The 16103-nt window shown below is 39.8% G+C and overlaps 1 protein-coding gene across 1 annotated transcript in view; it reads left to right on the top strand.

The window, feature by feature from the left end:
- The window catches only part of sntb2 (syntrophin, beta 2), a 28699-nt gene extending 13586 nt beyond the window's left edge, over positions 1–15113 (top strand). The window contains exons 2-7 of the mRNA XM_063910335.1: positions 2967–3183; positions 3910–4120; positions 6153–6295; positions 7893–8089; positions 10040–10230; positions 11189–15113. Coding sequence (XP_063766405.1) covers positions 2967–3183; positions 3910–4120; positions 6153–6295; positions 7893–8089; positions 10040–10230; positions 11189–11281 — 1052 coding nt within the window. The 3' untranslated portion in view covers positions 11282–15113. The remainder of the gene's footprint in view (positions 1–2966; positions 3184–3909; positions 4121–6152; positions 6296–7892; positions 8090–10039; positions 10231–11188) is intronic.
- Positions 15114–16103: the final 990 nt, after the last annotated feature.

The raw sequence follows: 16103 nt of genomic DNA, 5'->3' as shown, positions 1-16103 counted from the left end.
CTGAACATCTCTGCAGCCAATCTGATTATTAGACTGAAAGTAGAGATTTGCAGGAAAGACATCCTCTTTTCATACGACCCTCCGACATCAACACGGGTTTCAGGAATGCTCTCACACTCACTTACTTTCTCAGAACCACTTACGCCTGCAGAATTGACCCCAGACCTTGTTAATATGGGCAGTGTGGTTAAGAGGGCCGGTGAAGTGAGGCTTCAGTTCCCTGGCTTGTTGCCTCAGTGTTACTACCGGCCCCGCCCTCCCCTCTGACTCATACATAGAGTAATGTACACACGAGCATGCAGGGACTCATGCTTTGTGCAGCTCTCTCTGCTTATATGGCTCAGAACTCTATCTCTCTTCGTGTCATTCACAGCCACTTAGCTGTCGGTCACACACACACACACACCCACACACACACTCACACACACCTTCAAGGTTTATATCTGAGTCTACATTCAGGAATGACCTCACCTCTCGGGAGTCTCATGTTTCATAAAGAGAAGAGAGAGCCAATGGTCATGGACACACACATAGTTTTTGTCTTTTTCATTTCTCATTATCATGCTTACACTTATTGTCAGTAGTACAACATACTTAACTGTACTTAGGTATTTTTTAAAAGTTACCTGTGCCTTTCTTTTGGAGTTTTCCATTTTTGCTACTTTATACTATATTACAATCTATTGCAATTTAACACATGTTTTATACTCCACTACATTTATTCGACAGCTTACGCCAAGCCCCCCCTCCCCCCTGCCTGAAATGCAATCCACGACACAGTGACATCACTATATAACACTCACGCTTTTATTTGCTATCACTACATACTGATATACACCTGAACATCAGCAGGAGAGGACTCTGTAAAGTAGAGACACTACATACTGATATACATCTGAACATCAGCAGGAGAGGACTCTTTAAAGTAGAGACACTACATACTGATATACACCTGAACTTCAGCAGGAGAGGACTCTTTAAAGTAGAGACACTACATACTGATATACACCTGAACATCAGCAGGAGAGGACTCTTTAAAGTAGAGACACTACATACTGATATACACCTGAACATCAGCAGGAGAGGACTCTTTAAAGTAGAGACACTACACACTGATATACACCTGAACATCAGCAGGAGAGGACTCTTTAAAGTAGAGACACTACATACTGATATACATCTGAACATCAGCAGGAGAGGACTCTTTAAAGTAGAGACACTACATACTGATATACACCTGAACATCAGCTGAATATGGGCCCTTTATCTAATATCTAAATACTTCTTCCACCTCAGATTTTTGTTCACCAAATTTGGAAAGTGAATGAATCACATCTGAAAGCCGTTGTTTCACAAACAGCCCACCAGCTGAGCACAGAGCTGAATGGCCGGGTCAACTCAAGATAATTTCACTAAGAAATAGCAGGAACTGTTTATGTTCCAAGTTCTTGTCCAGGAGATGACCTATTCCATTCCATTTAAATTCCTTACTGTATGAATTATTGCATATGATTTAAAATATTGGTTCGACAAACACAGGCCTCATCTATTTTCCATCCCACATGAATTTACAAGCCAACTGTTGACAGTCAAACCACAGCTTTCTCCAAAATGTTTTAAAAGTCCAGCCCTCACTGGGCCCCAACGTGTATTTTAAAGCAGATTAAATGGTTATTTTCTACAGAAAACTTCCCCGAGTGTTTCCTGATGGGTGCTTTATGGCTGCCCGCACCATATATCCTGAGTGACTGGGTGTTAGTGGGAGGAATCCTACAGATAGTCAGACTATCAACACACTATTTCCTGTAACCCTGTAGATATTTAACAGCTGTCCCTAACAAACTAAAACACACTCATGTGTATTCTGTTCTAACAAGGAGACATATTTGTAAAAGATTTTTCTAAAGTTAGGATGAAGCCTGGTGAAGCGAGCCAGTGAATGTGTGGCTCATGTTCTCTCTATAGCATTTACTAAAGATGTCAATAAGTTAGAGCTTAGTAGAGGTGTGCTGTACTGTCACTCTCAGTCTTAATAACATTTTCATTTCTAACTTATTGTTTTGAACAATTATTATTTACATTAGCAATCCATTTTTGAAATGTATAAAAAGGGAACATTTGGAGATGTGGCATCTTTAAAGAACATCTTTTAATCCAGCGACAGTCCAACATACAAATCTGTCAAATCAACAAATATATAAAACAAGAAAAAAGCAAGTGTTTTTAATTTAACTTAAAAAACAATAATCCTCTGTTGATATAGTTTCCTTTCAATGGATTAATAAAAAATATGTTTACCCACATTGGCAGTACTGATCCAGTAGGGTTCAGCATGAGGATTTTTTACAGCAAGAATGTTCTCTACTCTTACAGTGTGGAACTAATACTCTACATTTGTTATTTACGTACTTTTTTAATGTACAATTCAGGCCTTTTAACACTAAGGCATAGATCCCTTTTTCAGCGCTCTTTTGCCGTACTGCCCCATAAGAAAATAAAGTGGATGGACTGCTCGGCTTGAGCACTGTAAAGAGTTAGCCGTTAGCTGGTAACTATGGTAACGCAGGTTAAAGGCGGATATTTTTCTCAGAAGTTGATAAAGTCCAAAAGACAATTTAAAAGTAATTTGTAATCATTTACTTTATGAAGTGATACTAGCCTAGTGCTGTGTGTTTACTTGTCCCCAAGCGCTCAAAAAGTATTCATTGCTGCTTTCAAGTTGAAGCTATGAACATGAAATGTATTGTACAGTATAACTTTATATTTCATTTGACTATTTCACAAAAACATGTAGGTATTAGTTACCCCACTAATCTATTTGGTTCCAGATAAAACTATTCTGAAACCGTTGACACTAAACTAGTTGAACTATATCAGGCAACCAGACGGTCGCTCCTTCACAGCTCATTGTATCAGCCTAATAAAGTCTGCTAAAAAATAGTTCATCCTCTTCTGTTCCTCCACAGTGAAATACATCCGCGAGGTTTCCCCGCTCTTCAAGAAGCCGTCCTTGGTGGCCGACCTCCCGTGGGACGGCGTCCGCGCACAGTCGCCTAGCTACAGCGGCAGTGAGGACTCCGGCTCGCCCAAACACAGCCCCCCATCCTCCAAAGACAGGAAGGTCATCAGTCTGAAGATGTGCTTCATCAGCAGGAACCTCACCATGCCAGACCTGGAGAACAGGTACGCTGGGAAACTCCTTCGAGTGTGTGTGTATCTGAGAAGGATCAAGGAATAAAAATGACTTTATTAAACAGAAATAACATAAGCACAAGAAAACAAAAACAGTTAATTCACTTTGAATTTAATCTGCTTTGCGAACAGTCCTACAACAGGTGGGTGATATTAAACCCAGCAATATTTTACAAGCCATTCATATTGTTCATTTGACTAACTAGTTTTAAACGATGTAACTGCAGTGGGTTCATTTTTTAATATGCTGTCACTTTTTTATATGTTAAAGAAAAATGGGTGCCGTGATATGTACTTGTGTTTGCTGGCTTGGACTTAGCATCCCAAGGACTCCCTCTACAAAAATCAAATACATTTTTCGTTGGATGTAGATATATTGCAGAAAATAAAATCTGTCGCAAACGCTGTTATGTAGCAGCATCATCTCCAGAACTGTTAATGCCTTCATCAGAGGTAAAAATCTTATAATAAAAAACGACATCATGGTCGAATGGGTGCTCAACACCGCTCAGCTAAAGGCGGCTGAAGTTAATCGTGCAACTGCAGTTTACTCATAAAAGCTTCAGACAGTCATGAACGCAGCTCAAAGATTTCATAAAACAATGAAATGTTTCATTTTAAGAAACCAATGTTTTTCTTAGAAGCTGTTTGAAGCTAAATTTGAAGTTATTTTTTAGACCATGATGAGGTGTGATCCGTTTTCCCTGTCCCCCTCAGACTGTTGGAGCTGCACTCCCCAGACGGGCAGCACACGGTGGTCCTGCGCTGTAAGGACGGGCCCTCCGCCAACTCCTGGTTCACTGCAGTCCACACCAACATCGCCGCCCTGCTGCCACACACCCTTGCTCACATCAACGCTTACCTGGGGGCCACGTCTGCGGCCTCCACACACCCCCACCTCAAACACATCGGCTGGCTGGCTGAACAGGTACATTCATGATCACGGCTGCAGGTCATAATCCTTTTAGGTTTCTCAGGGCTGATTACCAACCTTTAAACATTAGACTCTATGTGAAACTACATGTGCTTAGACTAGCTTAGCACACAGCGGAAGAGCTAAACTAGCTCTGTGAAAAGCGAACAATCATCCCTTCCTGCTTCCTGAGTGTTCTACTGTGTCTTGTTAGTTGAAACTGAATCACTAGGGCTGGGCTTACAGCTGGCACATGTTTTATCTGGTTGGAAGGTGCCAGATTAATCCTACTTTAGTTCTCCGTCTCTCTCTACCTATTCATTATTTTATTCTTTTTGCCTTCAACAACAAGAAAACCAAGATAGCAGGCTTCCCATTCTAGCTGGCAGTGACGTTGGTGTTCTCCTGTTAAAGGAGTAGGTCACCATCTTTAGAAATACACTCATTGACTTTATGCTGAACATGATGAGGAAATTAAAGACCCTGTCATGGTTCCTGATATGTAGCTATTCTAAGCTTAGTTTGAAGACTTAAACCGGGGTCAAACACATTGTCTGGCTGATAATGTTGTTGTTTTTTAGGGGTACAGAAAACTGATTGGTTTCTGGAAGTTTTGGTTGTCTGGCAAGAAGTATGTGCAAAAGCTGGTATTTGGACAGAGCCAGGCTAGCAGTTTCCCCTCCATCAGACTTAATGCTAAGCTATGCTAACTGCCTGATGGCACTAGCTTTATAATTAACATCCCAACTGAAAGTGATATTCATCTTATAATGTATCTTTCAGCAAGGAAGAGATGATATTTGCTAAATGTGAATATATAAATGCAGAAACACACACTGCTCTCAAAAGGAAATTAAATCACTGGTTTCAGTTGAGTTTGCTACAGTACCTATTTCATTACTCAATGTCATGATTCATCTCACACACATACGCTGGCATGTAGAGGCACAGGAAGTGTGTGTTTTCTTGAACTAGCTTTAGTCCCACATTTTGAACATATCCATTGAAAAGGCTGCTCTCACTTCACATCCAGGAACAAGACTCTGAGTATTTTATCCTTTCACTTTGATGAAGGGTCCTTTCAGAGTCATGATGAAAGCTTATCTCGACTGGGCTCAAACAGGAAGTACCAAGTGCACTACTTCTTGTGAAACCCACCTACTCACCACCTAAATAACACATAAACATATTTTAATGTCATCACCTCTCACTTCCACTCCACCAGCACTGCGCTCAGTCCACCATGACTCATTCAAAGAGTGCCCTAATTTTACACAGGATTAAAGTTGAAGGCAGACTGTCACAGTGAGCGCCGTCATCATATCCCTACACTGTAAACTCAATCACTAACCCTGAACATAATTAAATAGGGCTGCACAATTAGTCTAAATGTTGTGAATATCACCTTATGGACTATTGCAGTATTCAAATCAGAGGACGCGCAGTGTTTAGTATATACTGTACAGTAACAGACAACATATGGGTCAATATATATTATTTTGAATCAATGATTGTGGTGTTTTATATATGTCCCGGCCTACAGACTTAGTCAAATATCTATGTTTAGTAAAGATCCCACCATGAGGATTTTAAATATGTCTTTCAATTATAATGTCATAATAAAATATGATTTAACCTTTCAATATCAAGACTCAACTTGATACTTTAAAGAGTCCTCTCCTGCTGATGTTCAGGTGTATATCAGTATGTAGTGTCTCTACTTTAAAGAGTCCTCTCCTGCTGATGTTCAGGTGTATATCAGTATGTAGTGTCTCTTCTTAAGGTCTCCCTGCTGATTTCAGGTGTATATCAGTATGTAGTGTCTCTACTTTAAAGAGTCCTCTCCTGCTGATGTTCGGGTGTTGCAATATGATTAAATATAATCACAATTTAATTTCCCCCCCCAGTTTAATGTAGCCTCAACTCCATCACAACTCCTGTGGAATAAGTGTATAAAACATGTAGTGGAAGATCTCTCTTGGCGGTTGTACATTGTTTTGGTGTGTCGGGGTTAGTGCTGACCTCTCCTCCTGACTTTCTCCTTCAGGTTCAACTGGAAGGTGGCCGGCAGCAGTACAAGCCTGTTGTCATGGCGCTGACAGAGAAGGACATCCTGCTGTTTCAGTCGGTGCCGTGGAGCAGAGAATCCTGGTCCACGCCTCTGCTCACACACCCACTGCTGGCCACAAGGTGAGGACCATAATCATCAGTGTCATCATAACTGTAAATTCATAATTTCATAGTACATTTATTCATATTTATGTTCAATAAGGACTGCAAAATTCATCGTAAAATGTGTCACAATATCCACATCGCAGTATATTCACTATGTGAAAATATGTCTAAATGAAGTATTGTGGCGCTGCAGAGAGGTCCCGGACAGACCTTGCTTCTAAAAAATATCACATCATGACCTTTTTAATGTCTTCGTTAATGACATTGTGAATAATGTTAAAATGATCATTTCCACATAACATTGAGAATTATATCCCAACTGCACTATTGGTCAAAATATATATAGGTCAGAGTTATTTTTTCCAAATCGTGCAGCCCTTATATGAATACAAATTCAGCCAGAGATCAGCAGACCATCAGTTCAGCACTGTCGACATTATGTTCAACAAACTGTCAGCAGAAACTGTTTATTTTTGGGAAATTCTCTGTTTATTGTGATTTCCAGGTCAACACAATCATTCAAACATTTTCCTCTTCTAGCGTTCTGTAATATACAATCATAGCACATCAATGTATCCCAGATTCTGTGGACTTACAGAGGCGTGGACTCACTGACCTTTAAACATGCTTTAAGATAAAAGATTTTTATTTATTTTTTAATCCTACTATTTACAATATTAGTACAGACAATTTACAAACGTACAAAATTAGTAAAAGCGAGATGCAGAAAGCATAGCTTATACAGACAGTAGCCCTCCCGTTAGTCATCCAGTTGCAGGATAAAAAAAAGAAGAAAATATAAATCATAGTTAAATAAACAAACTTCTGTACATATATACATACAGACACACACACACACACACACACACACACACACACACACACACACACACACACACACACACACATATACACATACAGCTCCGGATAAACATACCACTCCACATTTTTCTTAAATCTTTATCTCTACATGTATGGCAGCCATTCCAGTGTCTGTTGGATTCTAACACAGACTGAAATGTTGTCAGTAGTTTATAGAATACAAACAACATTATAATAGTTTAACTGAAAGACAAACCTATAAATAATAAAACAAGTGAAAAATGATAATGCTGAAGTGGTCTCTTAACTTTTGCCCTGGCTGTATGTACACATATACATACAGCCAGTTTACAGGGTGAAAAGAAAATAATAAGGTAAAAAATCAATTCCTACATGTTCATGTTTAAATAACAAGACAGTATACATTCTCATCCTATTTTTATATAAAATAAGATTATTGCGATAATATCCATCATAATTATAATTACTATTATTTTCATTACCGTCATCGTCAGACAGCCATCTCGTTTTTTTTAAGGTAAACAAAAAGCACAATGAGCAAAAACAAATAAATAAATCAAAACAAAATGAAATAAAATGGAAATCAGCAGCTAAATAATGAACAAAAAATAAATGAGACAAGAACAAGGTTGTTGGTGTACCTCGATGATATGCATGCCCCCCGTCCTAAGAAAGTGCACTAACTAGAGCGGTCCGTATTGTGTCATGAACAGCCTGAGAGGAGTTTAACAAAGAGACTGGTAAAATCTCATTCACGTCTCTCCCTCAGACTGGTTCACTCGGGCAGTGCTCGGGGGTCTCCTGCTCAGGGGTCAGACCTGGTATTTGCCACCCGGACAGGCACAGGGCGGGGCATCGAGTCTCACATGTTCCGAGTGGAGACCCACTGGGATCTGTCGTCATGGACGCGAGCCCTCGTGCAGGGGGCGCACGCCGCCGCTGAGCTCATCAAAGAAGTGTCCATCGGTGAGTGTGTGCGCAATGAGTGATGAGGGTTTGAAGTCAGCAACAGAATACCCTGAGGACATCGGTCCAGGTCGGGCTGAAACAAGCTTCCATGGAAACGTGCATGGCTGTCTGTTACTCTCATATGTGTAACTTATATTGAGCTGAACATTGGAACATCTGCTTTTTATTGCTGGGATACTTTCCATTAATGGCTTATAATGACCAAAATATTCCTATTTTAACCTTTGATGATATATAAAAGGTGGCTTTCAAATGGAGAACAAAAAAATCTGAATTTGAAAACAATACATTTGTTTATATTGGCAAAAGATTTCATTCACAAATGTCCTTTTCTCCAAATTTCTCACATATGTATTGGATGACAGGGAACTATATAAAATGATACCTCCTTTTGATTTCTTCGTCCTCTGCTACTGAATGACAGCTGTGCTGAGAACGCAGAACATGACAGTAAGACAAGCGTAATAAAACATAAATAAAATCACCTAAACGCTTTTCAAAATGATGTAACAGAGCAGACAGAGTTGCAGGCCTGATCGCCCCGGAAGGTCATTCCAAAGTCCAGGAGCCTGACAGCAGAGGGTCTGCCTTCTCTCTGTTTTGAACTGGAGTTGGGAACAACCAGAAGCGACGCCTCCTAAAGTCTCAGGGTTCAGGAGGGGACGTATGTGAATAAAACGTCAGATAAACAGGTTGGATCAAGGCCTGTCAGGGCTTGAGTAAGCAATCCGATCTTTAAATCAAATCTGAAAGCAAAGAGGATACAATAAGTCAATTCACCGATGGATAAAATAACCTAAAAAACTATTCAAGATAAATCATAAATCACTTTTGATTCAGGTTTAAGGTCATACCAAATGTGTGTGTGTGTGTGTGTGTGTGTGTGTGTGTGTGTGTGTGTGTGTGTGTGTGTGTGTGTGTGTGCGTGTGCGTGTGTCAGCAGCAGCAGTGTGTAACCACAGGATGTAACCTCGGTGCATTAAAGCATCATGCCATGAGTAATGACAAGTGGAAATGAGTTTTTTCTAGAGAAAATATTAGTTCACAAACTAAGGAGGTTTTACCGGAGTAGCACAGATAAAGTATTTTATTTGTCTGTGACAGGAAGCTCCTCACAGGTCTGTGCCTCTCTGTGGAGAGCAGCAGAGGATCCAGCAGAGGAGAATGTTTCCTCTGAGCTGAACAATAGCTGCCTGCTGAACCAGCACCAGGCCTTTTCCCCTGTGTCTTGTTCCTCCTCCGTCCTGCTGCAGTTGTACAGGAAGAAGTAACGGTGATACACATGGAAATGCTTTATGATTAAATAACGTCCCAGTTTAATCTGCACCAGGAAGGATTCTCAAAATACAGAGACTTTGAACTCAAGCTGCGTCCACTCAGAGGCTGTAGATTCATTTTGAATGATGATTCAGGAGACAACACTTGTATATTATTTTCATAATTGTCAGATATGAGAGGAACACATTTAGTCTGCTGCCAACACATGGAAGATATTATGCCCCACATTTTTTGGGACAAGCTTCCAGAAAGCTTAAGGTCAGCTACCACTCACTCATTTTAGACTTATATTTGTATTATTACATCAAATGACTTGTTCTATCTTACACTGTTCTATCTTACATTCTATACCTGTGTTATTCTATTTTTTGGGCTTTTTAATGACTGTTTTTAAATGTTACCCTAATGTTTTTTGTAAAGCACTTTAAATATCCTTATGTGTAAGTGTACTGAATAAATAATTATGCCCTGCCTATTTAAGTTTGCTGTTTGCTGATATGAATATGCAATATATATATGACTCACCCCCGCTCAGCTTCACACCTGCTAATAATAATAATAATAATAATAATAATAATAATAATAATAATAATAATAATAATAATAGTTCTTCTAAGTACTAAAAGGCGCTTCACAAAATACAATCCTAAATCTCCCTCCTCTCTCCAGGCTGCACGTTGAACCGGCAGGATGTGCGTCTCACGCTGCACTATGAGAAGGGCTTCACCGTGACCAGGGAGCAGGTGGACTCAGCGGGGGGGGCCGTGCTGTTCAGGTACCCCTATGAGAAGCTCCGGATGTCCGCAGACGATGGAATACGCAACCTCTACCTGGACTTTGGGGGTCCAGAGGGAGAAATGGTGAGTACAGACAAAAGAATAAAGATGTTTTCTGATGTGAATTACCCAGAATACACTGCTGTGTTGAATTCCAACACAAAGACATGTGTCAGTAGTTCAAACACATACCTATGAATAGTAAAACCAGAGAAACTGAAAATGCTAAAGTGGTCTATCAATTCTCTCCAGGGCTGTATGTTCATTTAATTCATTTCTTGTTTTAAGAGTTATTTACCTGTATATCATTTTAATGTTATCTTTAATTTGATTATCCTTGTGTGAATCTGTACTGTCCTGCTTTTCACTCTCACTCTGTTGCTGCTAAAACTCCTGAATTTCCCCACAGGGATTTATAAAGGTCCATCTTATCTTATCTTAAAGACTGTGACCATGGATGAGGGGAAATACATTAAAACAAATAGATATGTAGCATAATATAGAATCTGTTCCACCAAATCAAAGTCTTTATTTATGATAGCTAACGTTATTATAGTAGTTGATGGAAAAGCATACTGCTTCAGTCTCGGTGATGAAGTTTTATATAGTACATATATTTCAAAAGCAAATGAATTTATACTTTTTGAAATTGTTTTTCATTTCTTTTAATGTCATTAAAGTCGCATTGTGTGCTTATCCTAACAAATTATTCTAATTGCATAGCATCAATTTGTTAAAAATAAAATCATTTTAGGGAAATGTGGTTTCGTCTGTGTTACTTCCAGTTGAAGGGGAACTCCAACAGTCCTGAGAGAGTGACACCTAAAATGACTCATCAGAGCATATCTTCAATGGTGGGAAGGTTGCATTGTGGGTAGTGTAGGGGCCAGGTTTCTAAAGAAGAAGACAGTGTGGAATTAAAAATATGTTTTTTATCTCAGAATAGAAAATAGAAACTGAGTTGTCTCTCTTGTCCTGTTCCATCTAACCTTCTGTTTTCCTCCTCTCCTCTCCTCTCCTCTCCTCTCATCTCCTCCTCCAGGTGTTTGACCTTCACTCGGGGCCAAAGCCGGTGGTGTTTGTCCTCCACTCCTTCCTGTCAGCCAAGCTCACCCGTATGGGCCTGCTCACGTGAGACAGCAGCAGGGTGGCCCCGCGAGGAGACGCTTCGTAAACGCTGATACTTTTTACTTTTGTTTTCTTGTTTCCGACTTTCAGAGCTGAAGTTTTGGACTGAGGGAGATTAACCACAAGTGTTGATTGTCTCAGAATTGTGCCTTCTCTTTGGAAATCTCCTCAGCCTCTGCAGATAAAAGGAAGTGACACTTTGCTTGAAGTGATGAGAGACAAAACGTGATGATGCATTCACTTTCACTATGATTATCTGAAAAGAAATCCAGGCTACGATGCTGTGCTTATGAGATTCCATTACCAGTGCACTTCAAGCAAAGTGTTGATTATATTAAGGAACTAAATTAGTAGAAGACCAAGCACAAACTGGTAGAAGCTCCCCATGTTCACTCTGCCTATCATTCCACGACAGCCTTCCAATGCTCTCTGGGCTCTCTGTAATATGCTAGTCTGTGTGAGTGTGAGATTTAGAGTCAGAATGCAGTTAACTGAGCAGAGATGGTGTGTGTGTGTGTGTGTGTGTGTGTGTGTGTGTGTGTGTGTGTGTGTGTGTGTGTGTGTGTGTGTGTGTGTGTGTGTGTGTGTGTGTGTGTGTGTGTGTGTGTGTGTGTGTGTGTGTGCGCCTGCTGTCTGACGGACTCACCCTCTAGCACATTATCCTACTGTTGTAAAGTGCCAACGGTGCCTTCCTCCACTCTCTGTAAAGTCTTTTTTATTCCCAGTGAGAGAGTTGCCCGAGCAATAGTATTCCTCTTATAGTGTAACCATGTTACTTTTATGTTGTTTTTAAAGTCTCATGATAAGCATGACATTGAACTCTGTATCAGATGATGATATTGGAACATGTGTTACCCCCCTCCCCTTTTTGACCTTTACTGCCACGTTGTCTCCTTGTCATCTCATTCCATCTCTCTGGAGGTTCTGGTCTCTCGTTACCATTCCTAAAGCAGCGTTTTTCTGACTAAAGAGACCCTGTACACGCTCTGTCCTTCACATTCCTTTTATTTAGCAGTCAGAAAGCCTGTAAATGTTTTTTAAAAATACACGTTTTACTTTGGTCCTGGCCTGGCCTTCTTCTAGAGCTTTCATGGCCTCGTCTGTCATCCATCTACTTCCACTGTAGCAGTCAGCTTTATTTTACAAGAGGAGCACATTTAATGCAGGACAGAAACACAGTGTGTTTCAGGTTTCAACATTGTGTGTAAAGACATACAACATGACTATAATTTGTTTCAGCAACAAAACACACCCACATTAACTCTGGTTCAAATTTTAGTCTTGCAGCATCACCATAGAGCACCACAGGGATGACGTATTTTTGTAGGGCGACCCGGAAGTAAGCTGCATGTGTTCCCTCGAGAAAAGAGCAATGTGATTTCTCCATAGGATTCTGGAATATTGTAAAAAATAAGATCTGTGGAAAACAAACCTGTTTGATAAATGCACGTTTATTTCAGCCGGATAATCTCCACATGTCTGCCCTACTTTTATCATTTCAAATCATAAATCGAATCGCCGGAAGCAAAATGCTAACGTTATGCTATAAAGGAACTACAGAGGAGTACAGCGGGTCGCACGACTTCAATGTCACGACAACTTAAGATCCTTTCAACGGACTTTCAAGCGCTTGCATATTTTAACAAAGCTTTTCCTTTAAGCCACACTGAGTTTAACTACAAGTCATGGCTGTTTCAATCAGCAGTCTGATATTGTTTTACAAAGATGAGCTAACAAACTTAGTGGGAGTGTCTACGTGTTCGGCGTAATAGCGTACAGCTTCCTCGACAGCTTCTGTAGTCCTATTCAGCCACTTGTTAACAACCATCGTTTTTCAGACACTGAAACTCTTCAAAAATCTCCAGTGGGGGGGGGGGGTCACTGCTGATGTATTTAATGTTGTAGAACAAAACGTGATCCGTCTCCAACCAGGGACCTTATTTCCAGCTATTTTCCAAAATCCTACGGAGAAATCCCACTGACTCCGAGACGAGGGAACCAGAAGTGGTAAAATGCTAACTCACTATCCTAATATCGGTATTAGGATAGACTCTTCTTTCCGAGGGGGGCCACAGAGGGGTCTGAGCCCAGTGTCATAGGGGCACTGGCCCCTGCTTGATCCCCCCCCTAGAACCGCCCATGCAAAGAGCAGCCGATCATAGACCAGGATCTACCTTAAATCTTCTGTAGTCTTTTATAAAATGCATTACATTCAATCCAGTTGTACAGAATGTTATTCTTTATAAACAAATGTAATGTTTTAATAATGATAATACTTTACTATAATAATATTTCATATTATATTAAAAAAGGGTTAAAATAGTAGGAAGTTGAAACAATAATATAGAATCTTTTCCATCACAGGAAATAAATGCCCGGCATATTCTACAGTAACGCTGTTCAGAAGGACATATGTTAATAATGTATTTTGATGTTGCTTATTCCAAAAGACCTCTGTTTCTGTTCTGCAGCCATCAAAAATCCATTTTTAACCACTCAGATCTCACATGGAAGAGCAATGTTCTGCCTTGTTTGCTAGTAGGAGTAAAACTGACACATGTTTTAATTTTATCTTACACTAAAATCCAAAAGGTCACTTTAAGCGGCTTGATCTACTCAGGCCCTGGTGCTGTTCGTTCAGGCCTTGCTGTTTTTAGTATGCATTCCTGCCTTTATTTGTCAGAGTTGGTGTGAGAGAAAGTGATATTAGGCAAACCCAGAGTTGTTGCTGTTATATGTGTTGCAAAAACTCAGCTACTAAGGCGCTCCAGGCCTGTAGTGTGAGCGAAGTCATGTGACGACCACTAAGCAAACTCAATCGATTGATGAAGAGCGTCAGATGCAGTTGAAAGCTCTGGAAAAAGGCACTAAGTGGACCTAGGGTTAATGATATCTGCCCTAGCATTGTTGAATTCACTCTCTAATTGAAGGTTGGTCGACATTAGCTGACTCAGGTCTTCTGTTCGGTCCAGTGCCTGTTCCGAGTCTCTTCAATGAGCTCAACGTGACTGTAATTTAGACATTTCCATAACCTTCAGCTGGTTCATGGTGCATGTTTCTGAAGTGAGGTTTCCCTTCAGTAGAGCCTCTGTTCTTTGGGGCCTCTAACAATGTCCCATTGTTTCCCCTCACCGTGCAACACAGAACAAGATATCCCGTCTGTCCTCGGATAAGGAACACAATCACAGTCTGTACGACCTTCGTTCTGTTTTGGACTGTGACGGTTAAAACACTTTTCATTTTCATTTCTTGCTGTTTTCATTCTATAGTAAAAAGGCTGTGATAAAGACTGGCAGGCTTTACTTCCCCTCTGACCTCATGTGTTCCAGTTAGATTTGGCCTGACATAAAGTCTTGTTCCTGTGTTGCTCTCCATCCTTTCCCACCACACTTTTTACTCCATGTTAGTCCTTTTCCTCTCACCCTCCGCACAGATCTGATTGTCTTAAGTTGGTCACCTTCAACAAGCGACAGGCCGTCCCTCCTTAAACTCGGTGCATTAACCTGTCTTTAAATCTGTGAATGTACATCTCTCTTCTGCTTCCACATGATGATTTCCCCCTCCTTGTGTTCTGTGATTGTGGCTCTCCTGTCTATGCAAAGCAACGCTTCAAAGAAGGGGTTTTGAACCAAAGGTAGTTTTTGTGGCAGCTTGCGTCCAACACAATCATTGAACTGAGAAGCCTCCACAGAATAAAGTACTGCTGCATCGACACGTCATATGCAAAGTATTTTAGACTTCCTTCCGAGATACTTATAGCCTACAATGTATGATAGCAATGTAATAATCTCAAATGTAAAGAAAACTACCAATAAAACTGTTACACATTACAGAAAGGATTGTGTGGTTTGTTTTTAAGATGATTTATTGAACAATAACATATGTTGATGATTGTTTTACTGTGTTGAGATTAACCTGTTTTCTAAAGCCCAGACACAGGTGGTAGAACCAGCAAGGTCACAACTATAAATGACCATGGTTTTTCTATTAAAATGATACAGATCTTTTTCTAATGTTGTATCCTATCTAATCTCTGATTTTGCCCTCAAAGTTTGCCACAGTGATGCTTTTAATTTCTCGTTTTCATGTATTTATCCTCCAGTGTTAGATCAATACTGACAGATTCACACCTTTTCATAAGGTCTTGCAGGTGGACATGTTTCTGACCTCTGTGTTCAAAATATAAACAAAACAAAGGTATAACACTTCTTAAAATCTCCATATAAGGCTTTTAAATTGTGTTAACATAATGCAGGTGGTAATATGTCCTCGTAACTACACCTTTGTTAAGAGCTCTGCTGCCATCGTGTGGACCATAGGCTGTGGCTGCTAACGGAAGCTGGGATCTGAAACAGTTTAAATTTTTATAATATAAAGTATATATTGTGTAGTATTTTCAGATGTATTTCACCAATTTTCCTTTTCATGTGTAAGTGTGTGAGTGATATTTTAAAAAATGTGCTTAACAACTAAATATAATCAATTGAAATTGAAATAATAATAAATAAGTCATTTAGAATATCATATCGGGATTGTTAAACAATATTAACATCTTACACACTTACTGTGTGTTGAAAGAGAGGTGAAGAGTCAGTTATGAGAATATATTAGTTTGTAATCAACAAGAATATTATGTCTATTACTTTTAAACCTGACAGCAAAGATACAAATTATTTATACATATTTGCAATTTCTGAAGTTGTTACATTAAGCAGGAAAATATATGAATGATAAATAAATAGTTATATTGATTTGGTTGGTGAACCTGTGCTAATTCAGTGTATAAACATGGTTTTATTTGTGTAAGGTTTAACAGGAAGTTAGCTGTC

This window comes from Eleginops maclovinus, chromosome 2, assembly GCF_036324505.1.
Source record: "Eleginops maclovinus isolate JMC-PN-2008 ecotype Puerto Natales chromosome 2, JC_Emac_rtc_rv5, whole genome shotgun sequence".
Classification (NCBI taxonomy): domain Eukaryota; kingdom Metazoa; phylum Chordata; class Actinopteri; order Perciformes; family Eleginopidae; genus Eleginops; species Eleginops maclovinus.
Note: the sequence above shows the minus strand (reverse complement) of the source record. Positions and strands in the feature narration are given on the sequence as shown.